We start from the raw sequence: 17,814 nt of genomic DNA, 5'->3' as shown, positions 1-17,814 counted from the left end.
GCACTCACCTCTGCACACACTGCTCTGAATCTCGTTACTGTCAGTGACAGTCCCGAGACACACACACACACACACACACACACCTGGCCCTGATAGGCCAAGGAAACCAAACCCCATCACTGTGGGTAAACAATCTCCACATTGCATTCTACTTTGGCACAAACACAGGCACAGCAAATGATAAGAATTGTGTTTCCTTTCCCTGAGGTTCAGAGAATGTGAAACCCAGAAATATTCTTGGGAAGAATTGTGACTTGCTTTTCTCTGTGAAGAGAAATGTGGTGACACAGGGGGTTCTCGGAGTTCACTGAGTGGCAGCTGGTTAGAGGTGTCCCAGCAGAGCAGGCAGCCTGGCTGCTCTGCCTGCCTGATGTGAACTGCAGGGCTTCTGATCTCCTTAATGCCACGAGCATGGTGCCAGACTCTTCTCAGTGGTACCCAGTCACAGGATGGTGGGCATAAACTAAAACACCAGAAGTTCCAGCTAAACATGGGAAAGAACTTCTTTACATTGGTGGTGACAGAGCACTGGGACACGCTGCCCGAGAAGGGCATGGAGTCTCTCTGGAGACATTCCAAACACAACTGGACACATTCCTGTGTCACCTGCTCCTGGTCACCCTGCCTTGGCAGGGGGAGGGGGTGGCCAGGAGCTGGACTAGATAATCTCCAGAGGCCCCTTCCAACCCTAACAATTCTGTGATTTTGTTTCAAAAGCCACCATTAAGTTAAAAGTATGCATATATCAGTTTCTTGGCTGCAAACACCCAGCCAAAGTGTGCACAGATCAGTTTGTTGCCTCCAAAAACCCAGCCAAATTCTTCCATCTGTTTGCACATGCAGTGTAGTGAGACAAGGTTGGACATTATACTTTGATTGTAATCAGTGTCTGGGTAAGCTAATGTGTGCAAAGGACTTTGCAGCTTTCTGCTGGAGAGTTTTTGTGCATATATCAGTGGTGTGACCAAAAAGTAAGGAGTGACAAAGAAACTGCTGATAGACACCAATAAAAAAGTTATTTTAAGGTGCTCTCTGTGCTCAGCTATGTCACCCAACAGGCTAAGTCAAGTTAAAGTCAGTCTTAGGGGTTGAGCCAGGTAGCTAGGATGGCTGGCAGGTCCTTAGTTGCTTCCTTTGGCCCTGGATTTTTCCTTAGAACTAGATGACTGAACCCCCTGCCTAAAAACCTGGTACAAATAACAAGTTCTTCATTTCTTGTCCCAAAAGAAATCTGGTTTCAGTTTAGAGCTAGGGAAGTTGGTAAGTGACCAATTCAACCCCACTCAGTTCAGCCGTAACTTACCATTTCCTGTCCAGTTCATACCAGCAGCCTTCTCTGCAGGTCTGCCAAATGAAATAACAGAACCCAGAGGTCAGGATGACATTTCTCAAACCCTCCCCATCCTTGCCTAATGTATGCTGTCTGCAGTGTAAGGCTGCAATGTCTTACTAGGTTAGTTCCTTTCTTGTCATTATTCCTTCTTAAAGAAAAGATGGGGCCTCTAAGAAAGCAGCTGGGTCAGAGGTTCATTGCAGAAGTTGGATGTGGAAATGCATGAGTCATCCTTCAGTCTCATTTCCAGTTCAAGCAGTGGGAACTGTGCAGTGCTGAAGTTACTGTCAGACATTCTCAAACAAGCCACAAATGTAGTGCAATCCAGCCTGTCCTTGACCTGTCCTGAGTGCTAGTGACTGCTTACAGCAGCACACTTCAAGATTTCCCAAGGCAAAGCATTATATGCCAAAATGAAATTACCTAGAAAATTCTAGGAAGCATCAAAGTAAAACTGACTGGCTGCATAGCTCAGAACAACAGTAAAAAACCCAAAAAGGCAGTGAAAGTCCCCTCAGGAATCTCTGAATATGTCACTTTCAAATGAAAGACTGAAATATAACTCATCTATTGCCACATGACACATGAGCTGTGCCTTCACTTCCATTATTGTGTCTTGCATGGACACATTACTGTGTCTTTCAGGGAAGTCTTGTCTCCATCTGCAGAAGTAGTGGTGTCAAATGAGATCAATGCTTGTGGTTCCAGTACTGTCAAGTGTCACTGTCATATTTTCTGAAAAATCCCTTTGCTCAGGATTCTGCTCTTGGGAAGCTGAGAAGCCTCAGAGAAAAATGAAAATAATAATTATCTGATTGCTTCTCCTGTGTTTGGCTGCTTTGGAATGTGGTTGGAGATTGTTTATCCAACAGGTGGTTGTTTCATTGGTTTCATGTGAATTGTTTTGACTTAATGACCAATCACAGCCAGCTGTGTCAGGACTCTGGAAGCAGTCCCAAGTTTTCATTCTCATTCTTTGTAGCCTTCTGTAGGTATCCTTTCTCTATTCTTCAGTATAGTTTTAGTATTCTTTAATGTAATATAAGATCATAAAATAATAAATTAGCCTTCTAAGAACATGGAGTCAGATTCTCAATTCCTCTTTCGTCCTGGGGACCCAGAAAATACCACAGTCAAGGAATGACCGAATTTCAATGTAAATGACAAAAATATAGGAAACTTGGGATGGGGGGAAGGACAGAGAGACTGAATAGCCATATTGCTGGCTCGGTGCTGTGTGTGAAGTGCACTAGGATGCCCTTCTGCCAAGACAGGGATCTATCAAAGGAGAACTGTTTGTTCTGAAGATAAATTCCACTGTCCCAGGTGAATGAGAAGCACTGTTAGGATGCAGCATCATGTGGGTGTTGCCCTGGTTTTTTAAGTTTTTCTAAGCCTTCTGATGTTGACATTCTTGTAACAAACTTTCTCACACACTTTATGTAAATAACTTATTATTTTGCATTCTTTTATGGAGGAGGAGAAATTTGATGGACTGTTGGTTTGTCCAGTGTCATTGGAGAGGTGGCACTGTCACCCTCCAATCCACTGTCACTTTTGGAAATCTATGAATGTTGGAGTCAGAAATTAAACTTCCCTCTTTTATACCTTGGAGAGTTGTGTGTCTGTGTCATTTTATTTTGTGTCCTGTAGTGACAGTGTGGGTGTGCAAAGGTCCCTTCAGCATTCTCACTCAGCCTGAGACAGTCTCATTATCATTTATGCAGTGTGAGCCATAATTTGAATTGATGTGTCCTCTGTTTAATGCAAAGCATTTCCCCTTGTACAATAAAAGCACTTGATTTCATTTTGTTCATCAATGTATCATGCAGCTAATTCATCCCTGCTTATTATATCCTGGGCTTGCATGTCATGGACTCAAGGGACTTAGGAATTATCTCATGGATGTGAAAACAATGAGAGCTATGACTGACATTATGCATTTATATGTCTCTCACACCTGTGTGATCTGGGAGTTGCTTGTTTTTTATTTCTACTTTGTGCTGGTGTACCTTGTAAATTGCCCCTCTGTGTAACCCACTGTCTCTCTTCCCTTCCCCAGGTTTGATAAAGCAACACAACATGGTGAGGAAGATAAGCAGCAAGTTAAAGAAGGCCTGCAGGGAGAAGCAGGTTACCCAGGAGACTGGATGCAGAGATTTTTGTGACTAGAAGACTGTTCCAGGTGAGTTCAGCTCACTGCAACCAATACCCAGCAATTAGCTGCTTTATGCAGAGTGTGTTGTTTTTAAAAATCTATTGGTTTGCCTTGTGCAGACTGAGTAAAAGCCTAATACACAGCTGGATCCCCTCCTGATAGCATAAAAGTGAGGCTAATAAGGCAGAAATGCTTTCCTTTGCATTTTCAGGACACTGTACCTTTGGTGTGTAACATGATAGCAGTTCCATAGGGTTAATTCCATAGAGTTAATGCAACTGCTCCTGCTGGCCCTTGGATGTGGAGACAAGCTCACCACTCATAGTTCTGCCTTTCTTCCCCTCTCTAGGGGTTTAGTCTGAAGACAACTAAAGGCTGCAGCTGACACCAGTATCTCTGAGTTTTGCCCCTGGTTATGGAGTTGAGAGCAGTGAAGGCACCACCTCAGCACAAATACATATATATTAGCCACAGAGCCTTTCTGAATAAATAGTGAGGAAGGGCATATAGAAGTTGCCTGGCTCTATAAACTCCCTTTTAAATCCCAGTGGGAAGTCAGCAATCAAAATCATTGTCTGGATTGGAGGGGAAACTGAAGGCATTTTATAATGCTGGTGGAAAGCCTCCTCCTGCAATTTCACTGCAATTTCACTGGCAAGGTGATTTGGGGAGTGGAGAGGGTCACATTAATGTGGTGTCTTGACAAATGCACTTGGAAGTCCTTCCATCTCAGCAGCAACGAGCTGCTCCTCTGATTTTCTGAAATCTAACTAAAGCTTTGAGATGTCATTAAGAGACCACTCTTCAAGGTTCACTGGCACTCCAGAAAATGAACTGACACACCAGAAGTGGTTTTATGGAGTACATATGCTCACTCAGAACATTCCAAGAAAACAACAGCCCTCGGGTTTTTTTCTGATAAAAAGTATGAAAGAAATGTTTTTTCCAGGCTTCATGTAGCAGAGAATGACTGGCATGGATGTGAACAATTTGGTACAGCATGGGTTTCAAATTGAAGCACTTTCACACACTGTGGATTTACAACAGGGTAATTACTGGGGGAGGGAGGGAAGAGAGAGAGTTTCAATAAAACACCTCCAAGCAAAAATGAATGCAGACTATTACAGACTTGAGACAGAATGATTCCCAAGTGTTTTAATTTGTGCTTCCACTCCTTGCCTCTCTTGCAGTCATAATTTTGGCAACTACCAGCAACATCCCTGAGATTCAACAGCATTTGCAGAACAGGCAGCTGCTGAAATGATTGTCAAATCAGCATGCTGTTCTCTCTTTTCAATGTTTAATGATTCTCACCCTTGGAGAAGCAGTTTAAGGTGATGCATAACCCTTGGACTCTGAGAGGCTACTAACAGCAGTAGCTGTAGAACAGGGCTTTGGGTGGGACTTTGTCACTCACCTTTCTTGCATGCATGCTCTGTGATTAACTTTAGAAATTATTGCACAGAGTCTTGCTATGGCTGGTTTGGGCTGGGTCCAAAGTCCTTTCAAGACAATAGACAATCTTGCAAGAGCTCTGACTTAAATTCTCTGGGGGCAGCAGAGAAGCTGAGCTTGTGTGAATTCTTAATTTGAGTTTCTTAAACAATCAGTTGAGAAGAACATACAAATCAAGTCTTGCTTGACATTTGTATCTCTCTCTTGTTCAGACCTAATGCCCCCAAAGGCAAAACTGTTACTGACAGCACTGTGACTACAAGACACTGGGAAGAAAGGGGAAAGCTGCTAAAAGTAACCCATGATGGTGATGCTCTGCAGCTGCTGTCACACCTTTGAGACAGCACAGAGCGGCACTAGGAAGTTTTGCTGTGCTCAAAAGTGGGTTGGACTTGGACAAATGTTGCCCTGGGGTTTTATACCACAGGCTGCTCTTGCATCCCACGCCTTTGCATGTTATTTACTCAACAGCTTTCCTTTGCACTGCAATTGTGAAGTCAGTAGTTGATCTGGCTGACCCATATTTCAGACTGATTATTTTCACATTGCTGTGGCTATGCAGCATGTGCCTGTACCACTGCTCACCCTTCCTGCTCCACCTCTGTGACACCACAGCTTGACTCAGCAGGAATGACACTTGGTCACAGGCTCTCTTTCCGAAACTCCAATGTGAGCAATCAATCCAGTAATCTGTAAATTTTATCAGTAAACTTGACTGGTAATAGTTAATGGAATTTTCACTGACCTTAACTAATCTCACCAATAAGAATAATGTTTTATTTATATTCAGAGTTAATAGCAGACTGAAGGCTGAAAAAGCAAGAACTGAAGGAGTAAGTCTCCTTTTAGAGTCTAAAAGCTCAGAAAAAATTCAGACTTGCTTGTATTTCATGATATGCAACAGTCTTGCCTAAAACACTGTCCATGATCCTACAAGGATCCCATTTGTAGTGTAAGAGGCAAGGAATACCTGCATCACCAAGGATAAAGACCCCTGCAAAATTTCCTTCTCACTTTCAGTTGCACTGTTCCCCCCAGACTTTGGCTCCTACACTAAAAAGCAGTGTGATATCAAACCTGGTTTTGATAGTGCCTGTGCATGTGGTTCTCATCAGTGTCACACAGACCAGAGGCTGAGAGCTCTGCAATTGAATGTGATCAATTAGGAGCCTTTTTTCCCTTTATGCTTCCACTGACAATGGCTCTGGCAGCACCACCCACTATTCACATCTGGGCTGAAGGAGGGGCTACATTGCACTCCCTGGGTTAATAAACTGAAGCCTTGCTGCTGTGGCATGGAGCTGAAGGCAAACCACCTTTCTTTACTTCTGCCTTTCGTGCTAAGACTGTCATGCTGTAAACAGAAATCTAAACAGCTACATCCAGCTCTGTGGTAGGTTTGCCGAAGTGCTCCCATACAAACTCCTCCTTTAGCAGGTGTGCACAGGTCAGAAGTGACATTGTGACATTCACAGCATTTCTCTGTGGCCATGAGTGGGCACTCAAATTAGAGATGTAAAGTGTAACGCTCACAGTCTTTGAGTGAATGCACAATGCAAAGTGGCACCCTAGCATAAACAAGATTGCAAATTGGAGTTTTGACGAACTAAATGGAACATAGGGGGTTTAGGGAAGCTGTGTAAAGAGGATTCTGCCCACAGCACCATGATTAATATTTCTGTTCCTAAAGAAAGTGCTATGCATCTCCAGGCTCTTGGATATAAAAAGCATCATAGCTGTCTCCCTGCAGAAGTCAGGGTATTGGGGTGTTAGCAGTAGCAAAGAACATCTTCACCAGCTACCACTACTCCAGGTTAACACACATAGCCTTTGTTGCTCCAATATATCACTGAAGCCAGTAATTAAGTGTTAATATAAAGAAGTTTAAAACATCTGGCTGGCTACATTAGGTAGAAACAGTTATCTTCAATTTGAGTGAGAATACAGGCAACCTTGGGCAGAGAAATTTTTCTACCGGTGGCACAATTGTTCTGTGTGATAACCTCAAGTGATTACCAGTGTTACCTGCTGACCAACTTCCTTATAGGCTTTTCTGGCTCCTCCACATCCTTGGGTACAGTCCAAAAGCAGAAGAGTTGCACAAAGGATATCCATTATATCTTTATTTACATATCACGGAAACACACATGCAACATGTCACAGGTTTTACTACAACGGAACAGCCTGTCCCTATCTCCTGTTACCAAAAACTTTATTTTTGGCTCACTAGGAAAACTATCACTTCCCCAGAAAGCTCCTAAAAATAATAATTAAAAATAACAGACCTGGCAGGATAGATAAATGAGTGAGACCTACAAGCTGGGATGTCTTGCCACATCCTTGCAGAAACCAGGTGGTCCTCTGAAATGAAGGAATGATGGAGTGGGATTGGATGGTCCCAAAGATGACAGGTCCCAAGATGCAGTGGTAGTGTGTAACAGCTAAAAAATGTATGTCTGGAGCAGTGAGAAAGGGAGAGAGCAAGAGGTCTGCCAGAGGGTCCTCTCTCACCTAGGCAGGCAGCTGATCCATTTCCCATCTTTGATTCCACCTGGATGCTACAAATTTCCTCTCCTCTAGGAACTTCCAGTCCTTAAAGAGGATCTGTCTACCTTTATTCTCAAGCAATCATTAAGGGGTAAAGTTACAGCTCATATCCCCTTGGCCCTGAAGGATTTCCACATCTTTCCTCTCTTGAGAGAAGATGAAACTGCAGAGCCTTTTCCTGCCAGGACCATCAGAATGGGAGTCATGATCATTGCTTGCTAACTAGGAGAGGGGGACTCAATTCAGTGGCAGGAATGTGCTGAAGGAAGGGACAGGGAGTGCAGTCCTGCTATGGAAAAGGCTGATGCCAGAGTATTTATAATGAACATGAGTTTCAGTCTAGCTGGGACCTGGCATGTTCAGAGCCTGCAGCTTCCATCATTTGCTCAGCTTTTCCCTCTAATTCCCACTCCTAGGTATAAACAGTTTGACCCCAGCTCCTGACCATCCAGGCAGGAGTCCCACCCTCCTAAACATTAATAAAAGATCCCTGCTCTCCATTGGCTGAGTCAGGCTCCACACAGCGCCCCTTCCTCCGGGTCACTCTTCGGTTCCGGTGGAATTTGGCGTAACAGCGCAGCCCTATGGAAAAGACATTGTGAAAAATGTGGATTTTATGATTGGCTTTTTGCAAATATTGAAATGAATATTATATGTCTTATGTTAGAAAGTTATGCTGTGTTGATTTTCTTAAGTAGCGTATTAAATTTAATTTTCTTAAGTAGTGTGTTAAACATAATTTAGGTTGTAACATAATGTTAAAATGGAAACTATGCTATGTAAGATACTTTTTTAAAAGAGAGGACTCGTACTGAGGTAGCAGCCACAGGACACCGAAATCTTTCAGAGAAAGAGAATTTATTGCTCCCTTATCAGAAGAAATTAACTTCTTCCTGCCTTGCTCAGCCCTGGAGATGCCGTCAGGATTCAGAGGAAGAAGCTGACACTGCCCAGACAGAATCCTCTGAGTGGAATTTATGCATCATGTATGAGATGTATGAATATGCAACAGGCTGTTGTTTTAAGGGTTAATCCTCTGTGTCCTTTTTTGGGCTTATTCTGCCCAGAAAGAGGTACCCAGACTCTCCCTAACTCTTTGTTTTTATTGTCTCATATCATCCTAATCCTAATTGTCCAAATTTTTATTATTCTAATTATATTACTATTTTTATAACCATTTCATTACTATTAAACTTTTAAAATTTTAAAAAGAAGTGATTGGGGATTTTCACAACGTGTAGAAGTGAGGAGGGACCAGGGCTCACTACAGCAGTAGCACCAACTATTTCTCTGCCTCAGATACTGCTGCACTGGGGACAATCCTGGTGCTGTGTCAAAGAGGGTGGGAGAGAAATGCCTCACATAGACAAGGCCTATTGCTCTCTGGGCACTGCCGTTCTGTTTGGCTCACTGTTCTGATTTGGGATTCATTGTTCAGTCAGCTTTCCCTGGATTCTTGAAATACCAATGAATTATTCCAATTGTTTCCAGTGATTTTATGGAAGCCCTGCTTGGTTTCCTCCTGTTACTTCCCATTACTGTCTAAATAATCTCTCCATTGGGAAATTACTACAGACTTAATGTGCAGCAGCAATGACTAGGGACCTCCCCTTGCTATTTATTTCTTTGAAGCTTCAAGAGAGAAGGGAAGAGACTTGGAAGTATTATTACTGGGAGGTCCAATCCAAAGCCTGCTGCTCACCTCCTTTAATTTCTCTGTTTTAGATGCTCAATGTGCACGGTCTGAAGGAAGCTAGCTAATATAGCATGGGTGAGTATGAAGGGGAAAAAAGACATTTTAGTTGTAAAAAACATGAGTACATATTCTCCCATGGCAGTGGAAGGTAATGGGAGCCTCTGGTCATGGTAACTACTTGGTTTCTGACTTCAAGAGGTTGATTTTATGGTGTTTCTTGTCTGACTTTTTTATACCAGAATGTGTAGCTAGTTGGGCCAAACAGGGTAAATAATTCTCATGAAAACCCTGCTTTTCAGTAGTGCAGGATCTTGTCATTGGGGTTGGCAGGAGCTGATTTGATCATTCTAGAAACTGCAGCTCTTTTCACTTCTAGAGCAGGCAGCAGAGGATTTATAGCTTTTGTAATATGACAGCTCAAAACTTTCCTTGGTTGTACACTAGAGATCCAGATGATGTCACATAGCAGTCCTTTGGAATTATGTCCCTGGGCTACATTGAGACCAGCTACCTTAAAAAGCTGGGTTTGTGCCCCTCATTACCAATCACCCCAGGGCAAAGTGGCCTCCTAAAAGGGGAGCATGCAAGATCAGAGCTCTACTCCTATCTAAGCCTCTTGTCTATTTTACCTGGATCTTCCCTCTCTGGGGATCTTTTTTATGCTACACAGGATGCACATTTGCTATCAACTTATGACTGGCTTAAGGATAAAGCAGGGCCTGGGGCAGCCTCATTAAGGATTGCTGAAACATGTTTCTGGGCTAATCTATCAGAAGGTCATCTCTGATTAGGACCTTGTGGTGTTACACAACACGCCCAGGGTGAAGACTATAATTTAACACTGCAGCTCCAGGAAAGCTGCCCATTGGACTGGGTAAGAAGTAGGCAAACAGCCTGGTCAAATCACTGGGTACCTAATGCAGGTCACAAAACTTGGCAAACAGAATTTTTTCTGGCAGGCAAGACTCAGTGCCTGGAGCTGATCCTGAACATGTTTAGACCAGAAGAGTGCCTTTTAACACTTTCATAATGCACCTGCCTAGTAAAGACTGCTGTGGATTCTTCAGAAACAGTTTTAAGAAACAAAAGCCTGAGTCCTTTCCACATCTACTAAATTGCTACAAGCTCAGTTGAAATTAACTTGGGAAAGTCATATTAGGCACAAGGTCATACAAAACAGTGTTTACATAGTCTATGATACTTGAAAGTACCACTGAAATGTTAATATATTGTGGCTTCTTCTGTTGGGTTGGTAGACATCAGGATCTTTGTTTTCAAGAGAGAAAACAAGATATCCTAGAAGACTCAATAGTCACACTGTGAGTCAGTGGCAGAGAGATGCTAGGAGCAGGAAAGCTTGGCTCCTGCTTTCACATACAAACCACTATTCCAAGTCAACGCTACAAAGCAGGGGAGTGTCTTGGGAATGGTTTATAGCCCATAACCATGTTTGCTTTTGCTTTTGTTTCATGTCCAGCATGGTCACTGTCTCCCCAGCTCCAGGAATATCACGATGGGTGAGGGGCAGCCCAGGATCCTGCGAGGGTTGAGGACCAGGGACTGCACTCCCTTCCAGTGGGGGTGATTGGCTTGGCAGCCATGCAGTACAGTGGGTCTGACTAAGATTCTGCTGCCTTGTGGTTTTCTCATTTTTCTTTTTTCCCTCTCTTAATTTTTTTTCCCCCTCTGGCACTGTAACTAGGGCTTGCTGGCTTGCTCCTCTGCCACTTAGGAGCCCAGAGCTGGTGTGTGCTGTGCCAGGACCCCATCTGGGTCCTTTTCACCAGTGATCTGTGCCAAGCAGCTTTCCCCGTCCCTCATTTCTTGCAGTTTCTTTCTACTGCTTTGGGCATTTTGTTATACTTCAGGGCAACACCCAGGGTCCACCAAGATCCCCACACTGCTTCAGCTTCTGCCACTGCTTGGGGCTTAATGCTACAATCGATTTGCCACCCGGGGATCTGCCCGCCCCTGCCGTGGCAGCCTGCGGCTCCGAGGTTCCTGCTGCAGTCCCTCTGGCCATGCAGAGGGCCCCGGGCCCAGCTGCCCCCGGGAGTTTGCAGGGAGCCCCTTGGTCTCTGCCGGCCCACCCGCCACAGCCCCGGGAGGGAGACCCGGAGCCGCCACAGCGCCCCCTGCTGGCGCGGGGGAATCACCGCACCCGCCCCGCCCGGCCGGGAGCCAGCAGCGCCCCTGCTGGCTGTGAGCGGAACTGCGCCGAGGGGAAGGAGCCTGAGGGGCTGGGGCTGGGGCTGGGACTGGGACTGGGACTGGGACTGGGACTGGGACTGGGGCTGGGGCTGGGACTGGGGCTGGGGCTGGGACTGGGACTGGGACTGGGACTGGGACTGGGACTGGGACTGGGACTGGGGCTGGGACTGGGGCTGGGACTGGGGCTGGGGCTGGGACTGGGGCTGGGACTGGGGCTGGGACTTGGGCTGGGACTTGGGCTGGGACTTGGGCTGGGACTGGGACTGGGACTGGGACTGGGACTGGGACTGGGACTGGGACTGGGACTTGGGCTGGGACTTGGGCTGGGACTTGGGCTGGGACTGGGACTGGGACTGGGACTGGGACTGGGACTGGGGCTCTGCTTTTGGTTGGTGTTGCTGCCATCCTTGCTGCTTGTTTGTCTTGCTATACATATAGATTTATATGCATATAGATATAAAGATGAAAGTATATATGTATCTATATATATAGATAGATATATCTAGATATAGATATAAATATATATATGTATCTCTATATATAGATAGATATAGATATAAATATATATCAATATGTATAGATATATCTTTATATTTCTCTATATCTCTATATGTATCTATCTAAATAGATATATCTAGATATAGATATAAAGATATAGAGAAATCTTGATATCTATAAAGATATAGATATCTCTATAAAGATATCGATATCTCTATATCTATCTGTATCTATCTATATCTAGATCAATTTATATAGATATATAAAGTTATCTATAGATAGATATAGATAAAGAGATATATCTCTATATCTATCTATATCTATCTATCAATAGATATAGATATATAATGCAACCTCTGGCTGGGTTTCAGGCTATTCCCAGCTGGCCGGATGGCACAGCCTTGTTCAGCACAGCTTGCCTGGGCTCCCAGGCAGTTCCCAGCTGCTGGCTACCTTAGCAAGCTCAGCTCTTAAGTGAGATCGGCTCTTAGTGATTATCAGCTCATTTTGTGTTTTCAGCTCTTTCACTTGCTATGCTAAGTGCCTTAGGCAGACGCAGGGAGAGAGAGGAGAAGGCTGTGTGAGTTTCCACAGTGATGCATTTATTTGCAGCCTCTGCGAAAGTCTCAGGGACAGCTCTTCTCCCAAGCTGGACAAAAATAGCTCTTTATATAGGATACAAGAGTTTTAGAAATTGTCCAATAGTAAGGGTCAAAAGGAAAGTAACCTATAGTCTTCCAGAGAGATAAGCAAGGGTCTGAAGGCAGAAGAGGGGCTTCTTAGGTCCAGCCATCATGACTCAGCATTTCCTATCTTAGGCTGCTGCCCTCCACGGAAGCCTTGCAGGCCATGTGCCTGCAACAACTAGATAGATAGATAGATAGATAGATAGATAGATAGATAGATAGATAGATAGATAGTAAAGAACTGTTATTCCTTTCCTCATATCTTTGCCAGAAAGCCCTGTAATTTCAAAGCTATAATAATTTGGAGGGAAGGGGTTCATATTTTCCATTCCAAGGGAGGTTCCCACCTTCCTTGGCAGGCACCTGTCTTTTAAACCAAGGCAGGGAGCAAAGAGCTGCACTCACCTTCAGTGCACATACAGTCATCATAACACTTGTTGTTAAGGCCTCGATTGTGTGGTTTGCAGAGATGTTCACGTAAGTCACAGCAAGAGCCTGCAACACAGGACCAGGGGTCAGCACAGCTCAGGTATCCCCTTACCTGTAGGGCTACTGACACCCATGACAGTCTCTTTGTACAGACATCACCTGGTCCCAAAGCACGCCTAGAGAGCCTCTGCCCTTCCCTTGCATACCACCTCCTATCCCTAGCAGAAATCAGAATGCATGGAAATCTTAAAACCTGGGCTAGATTGCAAACACCCCATGTTTGGAGAAATGACTCTGCCAAGCTGATCCTGACCTGGGAGGCAGTCAAGGTGGTGATCACATGGCTCTCCTTCAGCTGTTGTGGTTTCATTTCCACTGTTGGGGCTCTTACTGCGGCGTTTTTCTGTGGGGAAAAAAAAAAAAAATGCTGATAGAAGATTTCACGCTAGTGTTTTCATTTTGGAGAATATATTTTTCCAGGGTAAAAACAGCCTCAAATTTCAAGAGTTTGAACTCTAAACTTTCATAGTCTAGTCTCGTCCCTATTTCTCCACTCTCCATTTAGCATTTTTACTCTGTCCTCCAAATATGCATCCAAAATGAGAAACAGTCTGTAACCTTGCACAAAACTCAATCAGCATTATGCTGCTTCTCTCTTCCTCCGCTACTGTGATCTCCTGTCCTTCAGCACATCTTTGAATACTAACCATAGACAAGCCTTACAGGATGACTGTTGGGACAGAGGACAGGGAGGTTTAGCACCTTTCTTTTTAGCAGATGGCCACATTTCTGGTTTGAGATCTTCATAATCAGTCCAGTCAAAGAGTGCCATATCCAAGGTGGGCATCACATCCCCATCTTGCCTGAGGCGAGCCTGCAAACCACAAAAACACCAGACAGACAATGAATTACCCTTCTGTAGAGACATTGAAGTCTTTGCAAATTTTCATGTTGCTTTTACATTAAAAAGGCTTTATGATTGCCCCTCCCCTCCTCCACTCCTGTCTTATCCACTGGGGATTCCTGGCATCTCATTTTCAAAAGCAAAGAACTTTCCCTTGTTGAGGCTGAAGCCAAGAGGGAAGTTTCCACTGTTTCTGTGTGAGAACAAAAGGTGAGCAAGGAGTGTTAGGACATGCTGGCACTTCAGTCAAGTGCTCCTACTGTCTCTCTGGTCCTTGAAACTCAGTGAAGTTGGATAGCTGAGGGAGAGGCAAGGCTTGGAGGTACAGAACAGTTCCCAGCTGTCTCTTTACCTGTGACCGTGGTGAAGTGGCTGGAAGAACAGGAGGCTCTTCTGTGGAAACAGCTGTGTCCAGTGCAGCAATGAGGAGTGTGCTGGGAGTCAGACTTGTAGCTTCCTCTGCCTGAAGATTTTGAAATTGTTCTTCAGAGCTTTTGGGTTTCTTGTACAGGGAGCTTGGCCCAGCACCAGGAGTCTTCCCTGCAGAGGGCAACAGGTACAGTGGCATTACCTCTCTCATCCCTTTTCTCCATGTGACAGATTTGAATCAAAGGAATTCATGTTTCATCCAGTTGCCAACCATTGTGCCATGATCCTGAGCTGCTGTTTTAAACCACTGTATAACAGAGTAATGAGCTATTACAGTGATAAATGAGGTCCAGAGTTTATGCAGCTTGATTTTTGCATGCTTAAGACATACAAAATCACACCTCCTTGAATGTCTGTCTCTTGTTTGAGAAGCAAAACATGTTTTTTGTGGTATCAAAAGTACAAAATGTACCTGTTTCACCATTTTTAAACCAAAGGATTAAGCTATTGCAAATACCTGTGAATACATTTTTATTTGATTTTAGTAGTGAGTTATTTCAATTTAGCTCAAGTCAGGACTTACCTAACTTGAAATTATCTTCACAGATATGTCCCTCTTCTTCATAAGTATTAATTTAAATATAGACCTTAAGTTAACCTCAAGAAATAAGCCCTGTTTGTAGTCTGCAAATATTGCTTCAAACCAGCTTTGTTGCATACTCTTTCATCTTGCTAACACAAGCTGTTTAGTCAGTCCTCTGAAAAAACAACAGAGCTCTTCTTACTGAGGCAGGGAGGAGTGAAGGATGGAACTCAAGGACATGACACCCAGCTTGTCACATAGTCTAGATTGACACAAATTGCCTCGCTTTAACAGAACCCAAGGTTTACCACACTGAGCTCATACCACAGCAACACCCACCCACAACGTGACCTGCAAAGGAAAGCAGTCCCAGTCAAAATCAAGCAACATTTTAAAGTTATCACTGCAATTTCACATAGGCAAAATCTGAATTTTTGTTGTTGTTGTTGTTCAGCATAAACATAGAAGAGTACAAGCTCTGGTGAGAAGAAACTGGTCTCCAAAGCAAAATAAGGGGGTTGTGTTTTTTCTAATTCTCATTATTTTTTGAAGTTGGTGGAGAGATTGAGCATGGCTTGGACATACTTGTTCCTAAATTGGGCCATTTGCTACAAAGGAAAATAAAAACAAAACAGACCACCCTAAAACAGCCCCTCAAGTCTTAGGGTCTCTCAAAGCTCCCCCTGTAAGACAAACTAGGTCATTTTCACAAAATTGCAGCCAGCACTAAAATTCTGGGTCTGCAGTTCCCCTTTTTTCTTGTGCCTCTTTTGTTTGGCGGATTTCTCCCCAGAGCAGGCACACACTCCACACCCTCCACACACACATGTGGCTCTACCACAGCTGCAACTTCTTGCCCTCACACAAGAGATGCTCATTCCCAGTGCCAGAACAGCCCCAGCTTCCCTTGGAGCTCAAATACCTTGGTGATGTTTGGGCCTGTCCCTGCGGCTGTGCCGACGATGCTCTCTGTTCTGCTTCTTTCCTTTCTCAGAGCCTGGGGACTGGTTTTCCCTCTCAGGATATGACAATTCAAACCCCAGGAACACATCTTTATTCTGTTTCAGGGCTGATGGCTGTCCCTCTGCCACCAGCTCTTCCACAGCTGAAGCTCCACTGCCCATCTTGAGGGTCTCTTCCCCAGCCAGCTGCCCTCTTGAAGGCATGGTGTGGACCCTCTCCTTCTTGGCCAAGCCTTGCCTGTGATGTCGCCCAGTCCTGGGCTGCTGCAGCCACATCTCTTGATTTTGAAGGTGGTGGTTGTTCTCTGGGGCATTTTTGAGCTTTGTGCCAGGGTTCAGGGAGATTGCAAGACTGATGTCTGAAAGAACCAGCACACACAGGAAAAGGAAAGAAGAGAAGGTGGAAGAATTTTCCATAATCATGGGTGCTCTGTCTCACCTGCAATTAAAAAAGAGGGGGGGAAAAAAGCAACCAACACTTAGGAACTGTAAAGGCCATCAAGATTCAGTCCTAGGACACTTAGATAAAAACCATTATGGTATCCGGAGGTGGAAGCAAGTTATTCCCTCTTTGCTTATCTCCTCTTCTCCCAGCCCTGGTTACAGCAGCTGAGACACATGTGCAGGGCCTGCAGGGCTGAGAGGTCCCAGTTTCATGTGCAAATGAGGTCATCAATCAGCAGGACACTTCCCTTTGATTCCCCACTAGCCCCCCTACCCTCCTATTCACAGCCCACCATCTGAGGGGCTGGGGGGGCTGGCTCCTGCCCACAGCTCTTAAGCCTGGCACAATACCAGCTGCCAGGCTGGCATCCTGGGCTAGGGGCACTGGCCCCTCCTCACAGCTGGTTTTCTTGCAATGAAGATGTCAAAATGAACAGAACTGGAGGCAGATGGTGGCCACACAGGACCAGTAACAGCCCTGAGCAGCTCAAGACAAGAGACTTCCTCACGTGCTTGCATACTGCTTCAGGGTGGTGGAAATTGGTCAAAGAAGGAAAAAACACTGGAGGTTTTGTGCTGATACCCCATGGCATAGCAGGGAAATAAAATGCTGTCAGCAGAGCAGGGTATGCTGGTCTAAAGGACCAAGGGGCAGAGGCAGACTGAGGTTTCTTTAGCTTGTCCCACTTCCCCTCCTTGATCCTGCACAGGTCACCAGGCAAGGCTGTCACTGGGAGGGTAATTTAAGTCCCAAGAACATCGAGACCAAGTTTCATTGAGTCCACCAGCACAGTGGCTGCAGACTGTTCTCACTCATTCTGCTTCAGTGTTATATTTTTGAGGGTCTTCTTTCATCCTTTTGTTTGTGTTACAAGACATGGCTTTGGGACACTGTGGCTTGGTGCTCTGTACAAGTCAGAGCATTCTCTAAATAAGTTATTTAGTCATTCTCTCCTCTCCTTCCCCACAAAATGGGGGAAGGAATTTGCAGCATTTCTAGTGCAGCTTTTCCAGACTGTCCCTCTCTCTCTGGGCAGCATGAGGACATGCTTAAAAACAGAGCTCCCTGGGATACTGACTGCCACAAAACCAGGCCTGTTCCTACATTAGAGAAACACTGTCACAGAGTTACAGCCACAGCTTTTCACTCAATCTCATCTCAGTCTTTCTGCACCTCAGCACTTGGCTGCACCTGATTCCCATCTGTTCACCAGGAGAACCACTTTGCTGCTCAATCACAAGGGCTCATACTCCCTCCTCCAGGTGATTTTCTGCTTGCCCAGGGTGTTGATTTGGCACAGCCTGGTTTTTGGTAGTGGGGAGGAGGCCACTGGGGTAGCTTCTGTAAGAAGCTGCTAGAAGCTTCCACCATGTTCGACAGAGCCAAAGGGAAAGGAAGGAGGTGTGAGAGGAACAGTGGATTTGTCTTTTCAAACAAGCTGTGGGTCTGCTGGTAGATAAAACTAGCACCGAGAGAGAAAAGAAATATTCCATAATAAGGAATAAAAGAAATAAAAGAAATACTCCACAATAAGGATT

At 44.8% G+C, this 17,814-nt stretch overlaps 1 protein-coding gene across 4 annotated transcripts in view; it reads right to left on the bottom strand.

Annotated features, from left to right (window-relative positions):
• Positions 1-7,054: 7,054 nt before the first annotated feature.
• DRAXIN (dorsal inhibitory axon guidance protein) overlaps positions 7,055-17,814 on the bottom strand; it is an 18,844-nt gene continuing 8,084 nt past the window's right edge. For all 4 annotated transcript variants that reach the window (XM_059866956.1, XM_059866957.1, XM_059866955.1 and 1 more), the window contains exons 2-7: positions 15,792-16,270; positions 14,270-14,457; positions 13,776-13,887; positions 13,327-13,416; positions 12,990-13,079; positions 7,055-8,075 (exon numbers count right to left, since the gene is read on the bottom strand). In XM_059866956.1, the coding sequence (XP_059722939.1) occupies positions 7,963-8,075; positions 12,990-13,079; positions 13,327-13,416; positions 13,776-13,887; positions 14,270-14,457; positions 15,792-16,254 (1,056 nt within the window). In that variant the 5' untranslated portion in view covers positions 16,255-16,270 and the 3' untranslated portion in view covers positions 7,055-7,962. The remainder of the gene's footprint in view (positions 8,076-12,989; positions 13,080-13,326; positions 13,417-13,775; positions 13,888-14,269; positions 14,458-15,791; positions 16,271-17,814) is intronic.

Source organism: Haemorhous mexicanus, chromosome 23 (genome assembly GCF_027477595.1).
Source record: "Haemorhous mexicanus isolate bHaeMex1 chromosome 23, bHaeMex1.pri, whole genome shotgun sequence".
In the NCBI taxonomy this organism is placed as follows: domain Eukaryota; kingdom Metazoa; phylum Chordata; class Aves; order Passeriformes; family Fringillidae; genus Haemorhous; species Haemorhous mexicanus.
Note: the sequence above shows the minus strand (reverse complement) of the source record. Positions and strands in the feature narration are given on the sequence as shown.